Consider the following 19,666-nt stretch of genomic DNA (forward strand, 5'->3'; position numbering starts at 1 on the left):
TATACCCCTATCTTGTGAAAAGACTGGGATTTCCCATGCTATTTATAGACCCTTCACTTCCGGTGACCAGTACTGCACTGCAAGTCTGCTAACCCCACATGCCATTCTAAGGATTGTGAGCTGACATATGTAGAATCATGCTGATGTATAGTCCTCTGCAGGTTAAAGTTAAGGTAAAGTCCAGAGAAGCCATTGAATATTGTGAAATTAGCATAGAAGCCTATGGGAAGTAGAATTAGTGGTTTCTAGCCTAAAAAAACCCAACATTCTGTATAAAAATCATACATTAGAACATTTTTTTAAATGGCCCAATTTATGGTCAGAATCCTGTGGGGGAATGGTCCAGGCCCTTTCCAACTTACAATGCACATATTATTTAGGTAGTCTTGTGAGCTAATTGCAACCATCCAACATAATGGAAAATACTACCGCAGCCACTCACTTTCTGTACTAAATACAGAATGAGTGAATATTTTTAAGTTAAGACAATGTATCTTTAAAATCTTGCGGACGTATTATGGTATGCTGTCGTCGTTCGTAGAAATTAACTGCCCGGACGATACCTTGATTTCAAGTGTTAACACAAATGTCATTTCAGGACTAGTGTATGGTCGTGGATAATAAAATGTAAAAAAATAGTTTAAAGAACATTTCAGGACATTTAATGGATTTAACTTATGACCTCAAGTCTCTGTGATTTAGATATAGATTTGAAAAAACAAAAAACAAAAAACAAAAAAAAAGATGCACTTGTTAAGAAATTTATAGGAAGCCTATATTTCACAGCCAATAAGTCTTATACTGGATCACTTCAAAACGTAAAATTTTATCTCACAAACAAGGTGTCTAATGTGGTTCAGATCGTTCTGTCGTTTTTGATTTTATACGACCGCCTAAAAAAATTACAGTCGTATAATGGTATGGCTCTGTCGTCTGCATCATCGTCATCCGTAGACGTTTTGTTTTCGTGCGATGACTTAAAGCTGCATTAGCTGCCAAATTTGTTCCGTTTGATTCTACTGAATTTTGCTGATTCAATGAAATAAGTTAGTAGTAATACAATTAAAGCAATAAATATTGATAATACTTACAGAATATTGTGAAAACAACTTTTTTTTTAAATCAGAGAAGATCGATAATTCTGATCTAATTATTTTTTGCCATTACTTCCGAAGATCGCCGACAGGACATTCACCTAGGTCAAAAATACTTTAACCTTTGTAAAAAAAAAATAACAATTATAAGGAATACACAGGTAAGCACGTGTCTTGTTTTCATTTCATTTCATCTACTTCTTGATTAGTTTTCAAATAAATAATGACCATATTTGAGCAACATTTTGTCGAAATAGGTAAATTTCAAAAGGATCCTTGCGTTATATTCGAATTTTTTTCTTTTATTGTTTGAGGCCGTCGGTCTTCCTTACCGTTGAATAACCACTTTCGCTTTGCAATCAGATTTGTTATTAAAGACGCGACCCTTACAGCACATGTGCGGATTAAGGTCACAAGAAGTCACATGCATACGGATTTATCTAGGTCGATTTTTTTGTCTTGCAAGACACTAAATATATAGACACCTATTTCATGTATTTAATGCATTTTATTTGTGGATATCAAATGAAGTTATACAGGAAAAGTACAATTCAAAGTTAAGGTATATTTCAACAGAAACCAAAATTTGCGAAAATGACAGCTAATGCAGCTTTAAATATTAGTTGTTTGATTAAGGTTCCAAACCACAAAAGGAAGGTTGGTATTGATTTTCGGGGTTATGACCCCAACCGTTTTTACAGAGCCAATTAAAAGCTTCGCCTAGTGCAGCATGATACGACCGCAACCAGTTGACCACTGTAATAGTTTTTGACACACTTTAATAGGGACTTGACAGTTCATTATGGACACAACTGGTTTGGATACAATATTGCACAATATATTGAAATTCAGTTCTGCTTTCATGGATCATTTTGCATCCCATTATCTCAAAAACAATAAATGATAGAGTAATTTTGCAATCAAACTTCTTAAAGCCCTTATAATGAGAAATAACTTACATAAAGTCAAACAAATAAGATGAAACATTTTTAAAAATTATGTTTTTTTGTGTCTTGTTACTTCAAAACGGCGAAAAATATAAAAATACTGATTGAAACATGCAGAAAAGGACTTCCAAAAGGAATCAAAGGAAATAGTAATCAAGGGAACCAAGGTTATAGCGGTAATCAAAAGAACGTAATCCAGGGACAAGGACCAGACATGGAAAACAGACATACACAACAAAGAACATAAAGTAACTAAAATTATACATACAAAGTAACAAAAGTAAAATCGGACCAGACATTAAACAGTTGAAATGTGGCCCTTTGACCCATTATAACTCGAAAAACGTAATAGATATCAGAAATGCAAGCAAGAATTTTCGTAAAGAATCCAATAGAAAAGAGTTTTTCAAAATCGAATCTTTAGGTTGTGACCCTATAGACTAAATTTACAAAATGCTATGCAATATCTGTTAAATATTCGTAACACAGAATTTCAAAAGAATTGTTTAAACTGAATGAGAAATATAGCTCCTACGTAAATTTTGAATAAACATAATTTATTTTATCTCTTTTTGTAGGGGCCATTAACCCCATTTTAAATAGCAGGCTTCCTCTAACAGCAAGTAACACTTTATCAGTTTACAGTTTTTACAGTTGTGGCACGGAAAACGAAAAAATATCGACGACAGAATCATAACATGCAAAGAAATAACTCGAGACTTCTTTTGAAGGACAGTCATGTTTATCATTAGTTAATCGGAACATATCGTTTTTTAAGATGTTAAATGGTTTTTAAAACATGATTAAGATTCACGTAAAAGAAAAATATCAGTTTTTAGGCCACTATTTAGTTTGTGTACTAGTATTATATTCATGTGTTCCCGATTTTTTTCTTAACTTTAGACTGTAAAGATAGTGATATATATTTAGTTATCACATGCAGCTATTATTTTGTCGAAGTTTTCAAGTGATGATAGAGTTATAAGTTCATTATATTCTTCTATATAACCATATTCACTAACAACACGCATTGTCCTTCCATGTTTCGCCAAATCACGTATACATAAGCCATCGATCGTTCTCTGTTGCATATCTGCTCCATTCTTCTTAAGGAATTCAAAAATATTCCACCTACCACAAATTGCAGCGCAACTTACTAGACTCCAACCATTAACATTTGATGCTGATATCATAGATGGCATTTTATTCAACAACTCTTGAAACTTTTTCAAAACTCCACTCAAAGCTGAGAAATGTAGAGTTGTGTTTTTATTTCTGTCAACAAAGTCATCCTTAAACCCATGAGTTTTGGCAAATTCAATTACCTCCGTCACTCCACTGATGTATGCCTTGTGTAGAATGTTACAGCCTTGGTTGTCTACGTCATTTGCGTCACTTCCTACGTACATCAGTCTCTCTGCTAATCGGTACATTCCTTTAGCGCATGCACGAATAAGTGCAGTTGCTCCTCTGTAATCCCGCTCATTTGGGTCAGCTCCTCTCCTTAGAAAATTTTCGGCAAGATCTTCATGATAATAATCTATAGCCAGGTACATTGGTATTTCGTTTCGATTTGATCTAGTTCCTAAATCTACGCCTCTCTGAAGCAACATGTCCACCATGTCAGAGTTACCAACTTCAGCTGCTGCATGAATTGCCTTCCTACCGTCATAAACGTCAGCTTCAATATCCAAGCCATCCCGTAGAATGTCTTCAAATAAGCTTATGTTTTTGCCCATTATACTTTCGTATACAGTGACACTATCTGCGACAGCCCCAACTTGTTTAAGGTGGAGGTAATCTTCAAATTTTCCCGACATTGCAACCCATTGCATAGCTTTATTGAGTTGTTCTTGATCCCAAGTCTGATGACACAAGACTCGATCGAGGAGAATTGAGTCGCCACCCATGATGGCAGACCGGATAAATGAAAATGATAATGTTTTCACTTTGGGTGCCAACAGTAAGTATATGTCGATGAGAGCATTTCTACAGCAATACTCCATGGTTATTAAATATTGAATGTGCATGAATTCGGCCGTACAGTGCTTCATCATTGCAGTCAAAAAAGGCTCTAAAATATGTACCCTCGGAGGATTTTGAGCGACTAGACAGTATAAAAGCGATTTTGGTCGGTCGCCGGTGGATTTAGTATCAATAGCTGTGAACATTTTCTCAATTTTATTTTCATCATTTAACTCCAGTTCATCGTCTTTTAGATGCTTCATAAAAGTCCTACAAAACCTGTCTTCGGTCCACATGCGGCTAGCTAGGGTATCGTAGACTTTCCCTTTGCATAATTCATTAATAAACATTCTGAACACTAAAATTTCGTCTGAATTGTGGATAGACACAATTGTCCGCTGGAAATCGTAAGATTCATTATTTAGCTCCATATACTGGAGACTAGTATAGCAGTATCGATAAACAAAAACAGGCGTAGAAAGAGACAGTCCACGATACTGTTTCCGGTTACAGTAAGATATGTTAGCTGCTATATGAACCACTTCGTTACTGAAGCTGTATTTATCACCTTCAGCCTTGGTGAAAAATGGCCCTCGGCCTTCTTTGTCAACTTCGGAAAGAGAATTTGCAGTTTCCTTTATTTTATCATGTTTCAGAAAGGCCAGATCTAAGTCCAGTGTTTCAGCAATATACTGGTATGATTTGACCCAATCATCTTCCTCTAGTTTTGGTAAATCCCTATAACGAAATGATTTGGGAACCATATCCATGGAAAACGTTCCACCATTAGATAATGCATACATTATAGTACAATAGAGCGGTCTGTCCTCCCTAGCAAAGTATACAGAATCAATTTGTTTGATCCAATCAGCAAGAGTTGATCCATTATATGATGTTGGCGCTGGGGGGATATCTGAGAACGGCATATCATCTTGAGGATCATTAATGATTCTTTGAAGTACTGATGGTGGTCGAGGGTCTTTCAAGAAATCAATGTCCTTTACGTCTTCCATTCTCAAAATCAAGTCGTTCTACAAAAGACACATTTATACTATAGGGAGTCTGGTCATTTTGTTTAATCATTATCCAAACACCAGCTGTTGAACAAAATCAATTAACAATAAATATAAACAGCCAAAATCATTTCTCAATCAAGTCCTAAAACCAATATTAGTTAAAATCTATAGGTCTTGAATACAGTGCCGTGATCCCATTTATTTTTTTTCCATTCATAAAATAACAGAAACAAAGAATCAAGTAACACTTTTATGAATACGAGTGATAACAAACGGTTCTGTCTGAAGTATTTAAACTACTAGCACATAGGGATAAAATATGGTTTATTTGTATATGAATCATATTTTCCCTATAAATTGCTTCAAACAGTAGGGCTAGTTACCATTAGCCATAAACCAAATATTATATGACTCTATTAATTTGCCGGCGGTACACACAAGGGAGTACAATTATCCTTGGATAAGAAAACACCGGGAATATATATAAAAAAAATAACACCTGAAAATTTTCCCCGAGTTAATTTTCCTCGGTAAAGAGTATGACAGACGTGCAACAGTTCACAAATTTTGTATGTTAGTGACTTTACCATGCATGGCTTTTTTTCCAAGAAAATGTTAGTGGTTAAACTTATTTACATAGAAAGTTTTGCAGATTTCAGTAGTAGTCATTTACGATTAAAACTATGTACAGGGGCTAGGGCAACATCACGTGAAAGCTGTTTTCTACCAAGATTGGATGGGCAACTGCAAAAAGTTAAAGGTTCCATTGAGTGATAGTGTATGGGGAAAATGAAAACCTGTAAGGACGTTTGTCAGTGTAGATAGGTCTAAAAGTAAGAGAGTGATCTTTTCTGGTTTTTGAGTCTGATGGAAAGAAAATTGTGCTGAATGGTATAGCAACAGTTGATGTGTGCTTCTACATCATGACATTACGAGTGTGCAATGTATGTTCTTGTAATATTCGGACAGTTTAGTGTGTTCAGCATTGCAGATACACTGATCTAAGTATTTTTTTTTATTTCACCAAGTATGGACCCACATTGTATTGCATTGCCATCCAGGACAGTCACTACCGTTTGAGTGCATCAGATAAGAATGATGAGATCCAGTTTAACGTATTGCAAGAGATTCCATAATAATTTTGTAGATGAGATGCTGGTGAGAAACTTGTCGGAAACTTTGGCAAAATCCATGATGATTAAATCTTTTTGTGTATTTGTGGTGTTTGAGTTTTGGGAGTTCTTGGACAAATTAAAGAAATTGAGTTTTGCATGAACAAGAGTAACGAAAACCATGTTCAAAGTCAAAAAGAATATTATTTGACTCTAGATTTTTAATGATGTGTGACGTGACAATGTGTTCCAATAACTTGTAGCAGATGCGATTTAATGAACTTGGCCTGTAATTTCATTATTTATTTGTTTACATTTTTCTTGTAGACAGGCGCGACATTTGCATGTTTCCAGTCGCTAGTCGGGTGTATGTGATTTTGACAGAGAATATGTGCGATTTTTTCTTGCATTTAAAGCGATAGAGAATCGAAGAAAGTAGCTATGTCTATAGTATTGTGGGCTTCACATCATAAAATTTACCTTTCTCCGGCGTTTGAAGCTAAAATTAAAAATAGAACAAAAAATTCCAAAATTATAAATATCACCGAAGACGGTTTAAACATGAGCATATTCCGAACGTTCTTGTGTAGCAAATAAAATAAAACTTCTTTTTTTAATTTAAATTTACTCTACGAAGAACGTTACTTATCACTGCAAATAAAAAATTAATTTGTAGTCATTATGAAAATCCGTCACTTTTAATCTGGTCGTAAGAAATAGAATATTTTTCAATAAGATACATGGAAATCTGAAATAAAGCTTTTTTATGCAGCGTAGGAGATTTGTTTTCTTATCATAGTCTTGCATGGTCCAAAAGCCAAGATTTTGAAGGAACTATGGTTCATATCCGATAAGGGAAACAGATCGGCTTGGAGAGTAGCACAATTAGCACCCATTTTAATATCCCTCCAAGAGTGACAAATATGTTGTTGAGGAGAAACTCCATCATACTGATAACCTGTTGCTCGGTGTAGCAAGGCATGGCATCTTTTTGTTTTGTAGTGGTAAATATGTAGAATCATAGCATAAAACAACAAATTTGTGAGAATTACCATTTTTGCAATTAAATGCATTGTGGGTGATTTCTTTTAGACGGGATTTCAGTTTATCGTGGGGCAAGGTTATATACATTATTGAAAAGTCAAAAGTTTTAATAGAGTTAACTGTAGCGAAGGAGGGAGATTTACGATTATCAAATGACTTTAAGAGTTTTTTTTTTAGAATCCATATATGACGCGAGTAAACAGTTTCGCAGCATTGTTGTCCTTCCTTCCCTCCATGTCGACAAAATCTTGGTGAACAGTACAGACAGCTCTTTTGTTTAACAAGTAGATGATCCTGCTATGTACATTTGCTTGCAAGCATGTCTATATAATTTTGGAATCCAATACAAATAAGGTAAGTCCACAGTCTTCTCACGTGAAGGAATATTCAATGAGATATAACGGACTTGTCGATCATTCATGTAGCGTTTATTACCAAAACCTACCTGACTGCTTTCATCCAAACTGACGGCGAGTAGAGTAAATTCTGGTTCTTGTTCCTTCTCTTTCCATGTTCCTGCATTATCTTCAACTGCGTCCATTATCATTTTAAAATTATGGTACCAGTTTACTTGTTGCGGTTCTCTTAACTTCTGGGCGTAACACACAACTTTTCAACTTTTCCGAGATTCTCACATTGAATTATGTTCAGATCCTATAAATTCGATCCTGCAAGTTGTTGCTCAACGAAAGCGTTTGGTACCAAGCATTCGATAAATAATTTTATTACAATTTCGTATTTTATAGTTTTATTGTTTAAACAATTTGTTTCTGACACACCCATATATAGTGATATTACATATGGTGTAACAGTCTTCTTTGTTTATTGGTTATTGTGATCACGTGGTGCAAAGGATATTCCACGTACATGAAGCCTTATTTCTATCCTATATACATGTATATTCCGATTGGTAATTTCTACGATCTCGCACGACCGCCCATATTACGTGGATTGTGTTAGCAAATATCTGTTAGTAGTTGGAGGTAGCGGAGCCCAGCCTTCGGGACACCCGACCGAAGAACTCAGTCAGAGTAGGTCCTACTTGAGGTATCACCCCCCCTTTTTCCGACCTGGGATTTTGGTCATTTTTAGAGTGTACTTTAGACTTAGGCACACAAGTCCATGGACTTAACATTTCAAAACAGCCATATTTTGTACTTCAAATTTCATGGAATTTGGACTTAACCAAAATGTAAAATTTGGGACTTCACCCAAAACATGGAGTGTACTTTGGACTTAATGGGGAGGGGTGATACCCCCTACTAGCGACTGGGCTGCTCTGTTGACGCTCTAGTCTACTCCCAGACCCCACGTGGCTCTGAGAGCGTTTCCGCACTCTAACTGTTTGGGAGTATGTCAGCGTGTAAACTTCTACATTTAAATCCGGATATAAACCGTTCCGTTCCGCAGACAAGTCCATATCCAAAATACAAATATTTATTCGTTCAAACACATTTACGATAAATGGTTATGAAACAATACACAAATCTTAACATACAAAAATAACAGTTCTAATGATAACCGTATTGAAAATCTGGAGCGGACGTGCCTTAAACTAATACTTTTTTTAACTGAAAAGGCTAAACATTTATTTATGTATTCAATTATGGCTTTTAGAATAATCAAACAGTTACTGTTTAATATTGAAGATGTATTATCTTCTTTTATTGAAAAGAAAAACTTTTGTCTTTGTTTTTTATCTTGTTGATGAGAACTATAGGCTGGACAGTGTATGGAAAAATACACTTCATCTTCAATTTGTGAAGTACGGCATAAAGTGCAGATACGGTTACTTTTGGGAATATTTTGGTAGCGCCCCTTCTCAATTGCAAGAGAGTAAGCACTAATTCTAAATATAGAAATTGTGAATCTGTCAGATTCAAATTTGCATACATTGATGTAAGCAGGTCTGCAATTTGATTTGTATAAACTTGATCAAAGTTTAGTTTATTATTTTCTCCTAAGCAGCTATATTGATTTTGAATAGCTTGATCAAGTATTAGTATTCTTTGTTTTGTATTTGATGTATTTCGTTTGATATCATGGGTATTTAACAAAAGGAAGCTAAATCCGATATATATATATATATATGTCAGTTTATTTCATTTTGTTGAAAGAAGATTTACGAAAAATAAAAAAAACGTTAACATTGGATTTTTGCCTCAACGAAATATAAAAAGTAGCGAAAAAAATACAAAATTGCTTCAGTTTACTTTTAGCCGACAAAAGATTCATTAATGAGAGGTATAATGGTATCCGAAAATCATATTTAGGTTGATGAGTAGGGGTGCTTGGGCATTATCTCAGCCCACGTACTACAGTTAAATATTGCAATTGTAGATTTCATTCATATACTTAAGATTTGCGAATCTATCCCCTAAAAAGTCCCTTGGGCATATTTCAGGTCGAGGAATGCAACCTGTCGGATATAGAAGACTATGCATCGTATTATAGAAAATGAACTTCGTATAATAATGTCTTTAATAATGAACAGAAATAGTAACACATGCTTATAGAACCCAAACCACATATTCACATTTAAATTGTCATAGAAAAAAATTAAGACACTTTTATGAGTAGTGAAAATAAACAATATAGCCAAGGTTATGATGAAAATAAATAATCTAACTTTCACCAGGCTGGAAATAAAATTACTGACCTGAAAATATTTGCCAGAACCCCCTAAAAATCTAATGGTCGTCCCCTTATGTGATACAGTTTCTTTAGCTTTCATTTGAGCCAAAGAAATAAATATTTGAACTATTCCAAGTCATTGCTACCCTACCCCTGAAAAAATTACCTCAACATGAACTAAAATTCTTATTTTTAGCATATAAACGTTGTAAAAAAGAAAAGTTGAACACTATAGTTTTAGATATCGATGTATCCAACATGTCCCTTCATTTCAGGCACTTAGTTCTCAGTTTTAGGTGACAATAGTGACCTAATATCTTAAAACAGGAATTTTCGGAATTTCAGATTTTCTTCCATTTCACCCGTAACTGGCATAAGGAGTATCAATTGAAATAGTTCTAAACAGAAAATACCAAAGAAGCCATTTTTACTGAAGCATAAATAGCAGTTTTGATATGGGAGAATATGTCAATTTAAGCGATTTGTCGGTGGGGTAGGGGTACATATATTGCATATAACTATATAACCGTAAGGGTTACCGCAACTTTCGTGGTACCATATTGGAAAGCTGAGACATTGAATTGCCCGATGATACCTATATGTGTGTATTTACTTTTTTCTGCAGGAAGAAAGTTGAAGAATGAAAAAAAAATGGATTTCTGCTTCATCGAGGTATAGAAAGTGGCAAAAAATACAAAAATGTTTCATATTTTTTTTGCTACAAATCATATTGGAATTGATGAGTGGGGTGCATGGGGTAATCTCAGCTCACCAACTACTGGGTCAAGTGAAGAAACAGTATTAGTTCTTGGCAGTTTTAAACATAAGGACTTGCAGTCCATTGTGGACACAACTGGTTTGGATACAATATTGCACAATATTTTGAAATTCATTTTAAGTACACAGATTTGCATTCAGGGTGCTTTCATATAACACTTTGTACACCATTATCTCAAAAAGGATTAATGGTAGAGAAAATTTTGTTAGCACATTCATTTCTTAAAGCCCCCCCCCCCCCAAAAAAAAAAAAAACAAAACAAAACAAAACAAAACCAAAAAAAAAAAAAAGAAGCCCTGCTTGCCACAGGACCCTCGTCATTATTTAGTACCAATAGTGCTTTTTTTTTAGTAAATCAAATCTGTCTATAAGACACTAATGATGGCCCCGCTCGCTAGATTTTCCAAATTACGAACATCTTTATTTTTGTATGAAGACATGGTTTGCACATTCAGAAATCCTTCCAAGACCACAGGCACTTGGGACCAGGATTTTTTTTTTAATTTTTAATTCTCAAAACAAGGTTAGAGAAGTATATAGATGAAAACTAGGCATAGTATGAACAGCAATAAATAGCAAGCGGACATGTCAGAGAACGCGCATAATAACTCAAATATGGAAACAAAATGATTTAATGATATTTTTGAGGAAAATTAAAAATAATCCTGGTCCCTAGTGCCTGCGGAAAATCAAAATCCTTTGGTCCTGCACATCTTCATCATGTATAGAAATATCCTGTCAAAAATTTTAGAAGTAGTTCAAAAACTGTACTAGGATATAGGACAAGCCATGATCCATATATTTCTAAGTAAAATGACAAAGTGTAACTATCACCAATTTCTGTAATATTTCATGAAACTCAAAATCATTTGGCCCTGCACACCATGATCTTGTGTAATCCGGACGGTTAGTGGTAAATTAATATACCCCTGACAGTTTGTCGCGGGGCATAAAAAAGAAAAGAAAAAGAAAAAAGGATAGTATTAAAATCAGTAGGAAATAATTTAAAATAACGGTACATTACTTCAGTATTTCAAAAATGACGTGTTTTTTTTTGCCCTTGTGAACCCTTGTTTCTCAAAAACAATGACTAATATTCCAATACTGATTGAGAAATACAGGTAGTGATTTCCATGAGCCATTGAGGAATCTAATGAAAAACAAATTTCAAAATCGAACCAGAAATAAAAATAAACCACTTTAAGGGTTTTCCTGACTAGTAAGTTGTTTACTGCTTGATGTTTTCTGAGTATCATTTTCAAGTTGCTGTGATGGAATGTATTTTTAAAAACTGAAACTATTTCTTTTATTGAACAAAGCAAATTACTGACACTATTACTTTACTTGGTCAAGAAATGTTGATTATCTTCTAAGAGCAGGCAGATTTGAGTGAGTAATTACACATATCATATCATATTTGATTCACAATATTTTTTACTTTTTTCACCACCCAGGGCACAAACAAGTAAATCATTACCAAAAATGTCATGCATAACTAAGGAAAATCAACATGCAAATATTATGCATCATTTTTATTAGCATCTATCATGGAAGATTGGAGTTTCTGTTCATCAAAATATTCAAAAACATTTGCTTTCCATTTCCTGGTAATAGTCTCATGAGTATCCTCCAGACCTTTCCGGATATTAGCAGCATCAACATAGATTGATGGGTGGATTGGAAGTAGACCACTAAATCCTGAAGTTAAAAATGAAAAAAAATTGATCATGTTGTGGTTTAAAATAAATCATTGCTCATTTTACTTTTGTGTGGATATTTGTTGAGTATTTTTTTCTCTAAATTACTAGTATCATGTATTTCAAAGATTAATAACATACTATTACATTGAATTGTTGAAGTAATCACACACCCCAAAAATATAGTGTAATAAAGTAACATTTGTATACTGATAAATATCATTACACTGTCACCAATGCTTTGTTAATGCATTAAGAAATCATGCCTGATATATGACGACAAGGTTTGAAAAAAACAATGATAGCAATATCATATCAAAGGACTTTTAATCAGCTCTTAATAAGTAGTCTAATCATGGTCATTGATGACAGTATGATGACCTGTAGACGTTTAGTTGTTAGGTTTTAATAAGTAGTCTAATCATGGTCAGTGAAGACCGTGTGGCGACCTGTAAGGGTTAAGTTGTTAGTTACTTGGTGGATGACTGTCTCATTGGCAATCACATCACTTCTCTTATTTTTAAACTTATAAGTAGTTCTATGATATTTTAGAAACTTATTAGTGCTATCAATTTGAAACAACCTAACTATAAAGTGTATACATATATATATTTTTAATAAATAATGCTTTTGGTCCCTTACCAGTCTGAATTTATAAATATGGAAGCAGAATGTTACCAAGCTGGATATATAATAAGGACCAACATGTATGTAGTATAGTAATATTACAATATTGGAATGTATTTAGTTTTTGTTGAATAATGACAAGTCAAATATAGTTTAAACCTCAAAACTTTTGCAAAAAAAGCTAAAAATTGGAATTTGCAATGTCTGTGCCAACATAAAATGTTTTGCAGGGTGCAACATTATAAGACCACAGAGGTCAAGTATGGACACACCATTCAAATTTGACACAGCTTTGAATTTTGATTACGATTAGACATTTGACAAAAGATAAAAAAATTTCCACAGCCAAAAAAAAAAGGTCACTTATTGGCCCTTATTCCTAAATGATTCCAGTCAAAACCTGCAAATTCAATCACAAACTTCCTGTGTGGATGTGGCACCTTGTGGTAGTTTCAATATGATTCATTTGCCTTCACTCAAGATATCATAAAAAAAGACAGAAAAAAAACTTGTTTCTGGCCCCTTTGTGGCCCTTTATCCTTACTTGGCTCAAGTCACAACCCCCTAAAAACATCCTAATCCTACTTTTATGTATGGCACCTTGTAGTAAAACATATATGAGATCCATTCAGTTTTACTCAAGTTATTACAGACATAAGGGAAATGTTTGTTACAGGTCCCTTTTCAGCCCCTAATTCCTACAAGATTCAGGTCTTAACCCTCAAAATCAATCCAAGTCTTTCTTTGGAAAAATGGCATCTTGTTATACAACAAAGACACATATGGTGACAGTGCCATGACCTTTGTACAACCACATTTTTTTTGCAATCCTATAAAAAGCCCATTAAATCTTCATGACTTCATGAATTATGATAAAATAAATAAAATTCCTCGCCTTGTTTTGTTTCCACTTTTAGTTTACCTATATGTTGTTGGAGTCTACAGGGGCATTTTTTTTGCTGTACCAACATATGTTGTTTTTGGCCCATCTGCACCCTACCATGTGGTGTGAGGGTTTCCTCGTCATTTATTGAGGACCTAGGGGTGGCCTTCATCCCGGTGGGGTTGCCTCTTTTTTTACATATTCACAATATCCATTCTCTTTGTATTAGAATACAAGATATCACATAGAGTTACATTGGCCCAAATACTTGTGGTCGCATTTCGTGCTAAATGATTTTCTAAAATTTATTAATACAACTTCCACCCATTACCAAAATTATTATTACTCAACTGTTCAGTATAGATAATTTGTAAATTTACAGTACAGAAAGAGACATACTGTATATGATCACTGACATTTTAGCACGCTGCTCTGTAAAAGCAAAGAAGTATAATCTACATTTTGTAGTTTTTATTCAATTTACCTATTAGCTTTTCAAATGATTTTGTCATCTGTGCACCTTTGGCTAAGTGATAGTTGAACCTGTCAAAATCTAATGCTACATGTTTCTCTCCATATTTGTTAGCTATAGGATCAAAAACTCCTAATTTTTCTATGACTGGACCATTTCTGGGATGTCTATTCCGACAAACAATTATGTGGTAAAATGGTCTATTTGTACATCCATGTAATGCAAATCTTATTATGTTGTACTTGCTTCTGTCTGGTATACGAGGCATCTGTAAAAATGAGAAAACACAACTAACTTGTCAGATGCTAAGCTACAATCCTGCATATTCAAAATAGTTCACCAAATTCATTTGAAGACTTTAATTTGAGAAAACAACATTGCATGTCAATCGGTGGGTCATATAGTATAAGAAAGCAAAACTGGCTCCTAAATGAATACAAATTTGTCCAAAATGTATTGCATTGACCACTTGAGAAAGTTTCGTCAAAGCAGAATGCTACATCTCTATCAATTGAAGCTTTGAAAAGCTGTCAAAAACTGTAGACAAAAGATTTCAAAGACATATATGTTATATGATCGGAACTTCTCAGACTTTCCCAATTAACCAACTTCCGGTTGTGGTAAAACAAGACATTCTTGACCAATCCTGGACCTGTTTTACCAGTAAAATAGCAAATATTTTGCCAGTCCCACAGATGAAAATATCCTAAATCCAACTAAGCAAAAGTGGTAAATGATGTGAAATCAACTTTGTTTAAAAGGTAACCTACTAAATAGTTCGCTCACATTTAAGACTAATGCCTTCCTAAATGGCAGTGGTTCCTTGTCCATGCATTCATGGACAGGGAGCCTCTTCAGGCTAATTGTCCACACATCCAGTTTGCATCAACAGCATACAGGATCGTGACAGAAACCTTATTCATTACAGAAGTATTGTCTAACTTATCCGCAAATGTATGACTATTAATGACTTCCCCAGTTTTTAGTGGAGTCCGAGTTGCTCATTTGTTTTTGTTACTTCGTATGTATGATTTAAGTTACTTTATGTTCTTTTTTTTGTGAATGTATGTTTTCTATGTCTGGTCTTTGTCCCTGGATTACATTCTTTTGATTTTTGCTATAACCTTGATTCCCTTGATTACTCTTTTGTGAACTTCATTCACATTTAACAAGTCGCAGAAGTTATGATGACTGGTGCCCAAGTCAAAATTTTAATTTCTGCAAAGAAGGACCAGTGTGAAGGACATGTTTCACATGTAAGGAGAAACTGTCTGACCAAGACTCACTACATGTAGCTTGCAATTGCTGTCTGGAATTGCAGCATGTAAAATGTGTCGGGCTGAATCATGTGCCAAAACAATCTTTCTGGATGCAGAAGCTTTACTTTTAAAATAATCTTTCAAGTTTGTTACATCAGAGACCTATAATTAACAAGATAAGAAACTTGTTTATTAGCCAGTTTATCAATAAAATTATTGCGTGAAAGAGAATGACATTTCCTTACCTTTCCACTTATTTATTAAACTCCTTTTTCCCCTTTTGGTGAAATGATCTGAAATAAGTTGTAGCAGATGCCCAGAAGACATAAAAAATGGGAAACTGAAGGTTTTATTTAATTATCTTTATAAACTAAAAAGTTGTAATAGATTAATGTGAAAATAATGAATTTAATTTTGAATTATTTTCATTTTCATAAATATCCGGGTGCAGGTAACTTGTTTTCAATACTTTTTTTTGTTTTTGTTTTGGTAGAAAGAAAAATTTGGTATAAATAAATATTGTGAAATAGGAAACTGAAGGTTTTATCTCAATATTTACAATACATTTTTAGTTATGATCATTTAAAGTCAATTTGTTATTGTTGATTAAGTAAGTACCAGACCTCGTTCCCTACTGCATATTAACATGAAATATCAGTTCGTTGCAAATCTTTTTAATTACAGGTCTATGGTTAAATGTGAATTTTTTTCTTGATTCAGAATGATTTATAATCCATATTTGTTACATCAATGATCAAGATATGATTTTATACCTTTAATTGTATTTATATCATATGTATTTTCACAATAAAGAAATGAATTTCTAACAATTCCACAATATAAACCGTTTCCGTCACGATTCGTTATGTTATTGACTCAGACCGAACGTGTGGCGATTAGCCGCATTCGTGGACGAGCAGACACTGCCTTCCTAAATACTGCAGTATGTACTAAATATAGTCCCCGTTTTATTTCATTTAGGAAAAATGTCATTTAAGATATCATCCACCGATTGGTGGTTATCCTTGACCTGAATGAATATATCAAAAGCGCATGGATAATGTGGTTACGCACAGTGGTCAGGCAATGGGTCAAATCATGTGCAGGGGTATTATAGTATAGGGGAGAGAAACCCATCACGAAAGATGTGAAATATTTTTTGGTATTTAGTTATACCATTTCTGAAACGGACCTTTTTACTTTACTTTGTTTTAAGTACTTTATCATTAGTATCTGACGGGGTAGTATAAACAAAATTTGATGTTCTAACAGCCCGTGACAGAGACTCGTTATAAATATAGATTTCATGCTTTTTTACCCGAATTAAGATTTTAATCAATACATATGACAAATGTTTCTAAAAGATAGCTGTCAATATTCCTATTTTTCATGCCTGGTTGTTCAAATATTTGATTTTTTTCATTTACTTTGCAAAGTTGTTTTGTTCTTTCAGTTGTTACAGTCTGGTATTGAATTAAAAATTGGATGTATGTATGCGTAAACTACAGGAATGGAATGTATTTGGATGCAGGTGTTCTGAAACGCCCCTGCCACACAACACATTTCATTCATTTATTTTGTGCATATAAACATTCAATTATACTCGGCGTCACATAAATAACATCCTGTTAAAATTTGAATAAAAATATTTTCTACGACTTTATTGACACCTAGCGTCGTTTAAATTGTCTTAAATGACTTGCTCATTCGTTTAGCCAAACGGCTTCTCCCTAAACATTGAATCGTTAAATTCCCGTCAGATTTTAATTCTCGATGCCGATATTTACAATGTAAAAAGCCGGTCATGTTTACAGTGATCGGGTTGTTAGGAGATGTTGTTTACGTTTAAATGGTTTGTCCAAAAACCGAAGAACTCAGAATGCAGTTCGGCGTTATTTCGGATATCTCGGATTTATTTTACGCGAACAACGTACAATACCAAGAAGTTGATCAAGCAGACGATTGTCACCGGAGTTCGACGGGAACTTACGAACTTCGTTTGTAAACAAATCGTCCCGTAGAAACCAACATGGCGGATATTAGTATGGGATTTTCCCGTAAGGATTTGTTACGCATGATTTAAGCTAATAAGCGACTCGTTGGTACTAACACGTCATGCATATATGCGAACTATCTTCATATTAAATAAAAGAGAGACAACTCTAGCGGTAAGTCCCGACGGTTTAAAAAGAAGAGCTTCAATTCGAAAATGTGTTGTATGTGACGTCGAGTATAATTCAGATTCAGTTTTTTTTTTAAATTAAATTAATTTGAACATGTAACTTTTACACTTATTTTGCAACTTGTTTAGCCCAATAAGACACGGACTTCATATTTCTAATAGTATTATACAGTCTCTGAATAAAGCTATATCCAACCTCTGAATTCCACTGAGTCCACGATAGAGGTATATTTCGGCTTTATGCATCAATACGGGTAAAAATCAATGACATCTTTATTGAGAAGTTGTGTAGGATATGATAACAGTTTTAGGTGTACATCTTGAAGACTACTTTTCAATTCTTGTGTGAGCACACTGACATTTTGTTTTGTTTCGGTTTATGTAGTATGACTGGCTCTTTTCCTTTGTTATTCGATCGTGTCTTTATTTCCTCTTTAAGAGATATAATGACAATACCTCAAACAATTAAATACGAACTAAAGATGCAATGTGATCAAGAAGTCAACATGAAAAAAAAATCATTAAAGAGTACACGTTAAATGATGCATATATATACACATATGCATGCGTATACCTAGTATATATAAGTTGAATTAGGTGTTTTCTGCATTTATCTTCCTCCACATATGACCGGAACTCAGTTGTAAATTACTTTCCAAGGCATTGCATAACATGAACGTGCTATTGTCTTATGAAATTGTATGTATCGACTTCGATTGATGTTAATGGTTTTCCTAAAAGTACTTCAAGACCTGAAGATTTAAAAAATAAAACATAAAGTCGGCCTTTTTATTTTCCTTTTAAAATAAACTCTTGTAGTTTTTAAAAAGAATGATTTTTTAGGTTTGCTTTAAAATAAGTTATATTTATAGCATAGTATTCCGAGTTAGACAAATAAACTTTCGAACGCTCAGCGTGAGAAGTTTATTTGGCTAACGAGGAAGGCGTTGCTATAAATGATTTGTAACATGAATGACACGCCCATGACAGTCCGTGCACAAAAAAAAAATAACGTTTGGCGGGAAAATCTAATAACCCGCACAGTAGGCAGTATGGCAGACGCATTCTCTCTACCAGATTGGCTTGACATTGAAAATGTAGAAAGCGATGATTTGGTTCTCTCTCAGGTGTGTATTTTTTAATTGAATTAGACTGATTCACGCTAATTGTCTTTTTGAAGGCTTTTAAACACAACTATTCGGGGCATGGACCCCCTTTTTTGGCCCAAATGTAAAAAAAATCTATTTTTCCTTATTTACAATTTTCTACAATATGTAGGCATATAACAAGTCTCAAAACTCCATAACCAGTCGATTACAATACCTTTTCTACTATCCACACGATCCTCAAGTGAAAAGATTTTATTGTTTTACCTTGGGACCCAAAAAGGGGGGTGGTCCATGCCCACAATACCTGTGCTTTTGATCGGAAATCGGTAAAATTTTTCTCCGATGTGATGTCATTTATATGCCCTATATTGGCCCTTAATTTTTGGAAATATAGATTTTTCATTTTTTTAAAACGATTGTTTACTGTTTTGCAGGTTCTTCAAGATGTCGAGGAAGATATATCATTAGCAGATGCGTCGCCAACAATAGAGGAGAATATTAGATTGTCGCAAATTCATCAAAATATTGAACCATTTTATGACATGAGTGTTTCGCAAGCTGTGGATTATTACCACTTGGGCACGTTTGGGCTTGGAGATTTCTTACTAACCGACTTCAAAGATGAGAATGTCGAACCGGAGCGTTTCATCGCACCCGTTTCAGATGAGGATATAGAAAAGCTATCGTCTCAAACGAACGCAAACACCAAAAAGAACACAAAGTGGTCTATAGGTGTTTTTAAAGATTTAAAGATTTGTATTTTATTATATGAAACCTAATAAAATTGACATTTGTATGTGTGCTTTTTTGTAGGCGTAATCTTTTCCCAAAGAGGCGGAGCTTACCC

The 19,666-nt window shown here is 34.1% G+C and overlaps 3 protein-coding genes across 6 annotated transcripts; 1 reads left to right on the plus strand and 2 right to left on the minus strand.

Annotated features, from left to right (window-relative positions):
• Positions 1–1,588: 1,588 nt before the first annotated feature.
• On the minus strand, positions 1,589–6,663 carry LOC148622871 (uncharacterized). Its single transcript, XM_088573151.1, has 2 exons — positions 6,615–6,663; positions 1,589–5,037 (listed from the first exon to the last, which is right to left on the minus strand). Exon 2 carries the CDS (start codon positions 5,017–5,019, stop codon positions 2,968–2,970), a length of 2,052 nt encoding a protein of 683 aa, XP_088429277.1. The 5' UTR covers positions 5,020–5,037; positions 6,615–6,663; the 3' UTR covers positions 1,589–2,967.
• Positions 6,664–12,107: 5,444 nt separating this feature from the next.
• LOC148622872 (small ribosomal subunit protein bS16m-like) lies at positions 12,108–16,658 on the minus strand. 3 transcript variants are annotated; one of them, XM_088573154.1, is made up of 3 exons: positions 16,603–16,658; positions 14,282–14,537; positions 12,108–12,288 (listed from the first exon to the last, which is right to left on the minus strand). In XM_088573154.1, exons 2-3 carry the CDS (start codon positions 14,535–14,537, stop codon positions 12,110–12,112), a joined length of 435 nt encoding a protein of 144 aa, XP_088429280.1. In that variant the 5' UTR covers positions 16,603–16,658; the 3' UTR covers positions 12,108–12,109. The 3 variants fall into 3 exon arrangements, with proteins under 3 accessions (XP_088429280.1, XP_088429281.1, XP_088429282.1); XM_088573155.1 differs by having other exon boundaries at positions 16,559–16,645; XM_088573156.1 differs by lacking the exon at positions 16,603–16,658 and adding an exon at positions 15,774–15,827.
• Positions 16,659–17,421: 763 nt separating this feature from the next.
• LOC148622873 (uncharacterized) lies at positions 17,422–19,615 on the plus strand. 2 transcript variants are annotated; one of them, XM_088573153.1, is made up of 2 exons: positions 17,422–17,696; positions 19,254–19,615. In XM_088573153.1, the coding sequence occupies exons 1-2, from the start codon at positions 17,652–17,654 to the stop codon at positions 19,596–19,598; spliced, it is 390 nt and encodes a 129-aa protein (XP_088429279.1). In that variant the 5' UTR covers positions 17,422–17,651; the 3' UTR covers positions 19,599–19,615. The 2 variants fall into 2 exon arrangements, with proteins under 2 accessions (XP_088429279.1, XP_088429278.1); XM_088573152.1 differs by lacking the exon at positions 17,422–17,696 and adding an exon at positions 18,548–18,837.
• Positions 19,616–19,666: the final 51 nt, after the last annotated feature.

This window comes from Perna viridis, chromosome 3 (assembly GCF_037379345.1).
Source record: "Perna viridis isolate PV_CMFRI_1.1 ecotype Kerala chromosome 3, ASM3737934v1, whole genome shotgun sequence".
NCBI classification, from domain to species: Eukaryota; Metazoa; Mollusca; class Bivalvia; order Mytilida; family Mytilidae; genus Perna; species Perna viridis.

Coding starts and splice junctions, on each gene's coding strand:
- LOC148622871 (XM_088573151.1), bottom strand. CDS start 5,019: ATGGAAGACGTAAAGGACATTGATTTCTTGAAAGACCCTCGACCACCA.
- LOC148622872 (XM_088573154.1), bottom strand. CDS start 14,537: ATGCCTCGTATACCAGACAGAAGCAAGTACAACATAATAAGATTTGCA. Junction 12,289..14,281: donor ATCATTTGAAAAGCTAATAG/GTAAATTGAATA, acceptor TTTTAACTTCAG/GATTTAGTGGTCTACTTCCA.
- LOC148622873 (XM_088573152.1), top strand. CDS start 18,667: ATGATTTGTAACATGAATGACACGCCCATGACAGTCCGTGCACAAAAA. Junction 18,838..19,253: donor ATGATTTGGTTCTCTCTCAG/GTGTGTATTTTT, acceptor ACTGTTTTGCAG/GTTCTTCAAGATGTCGAGGA.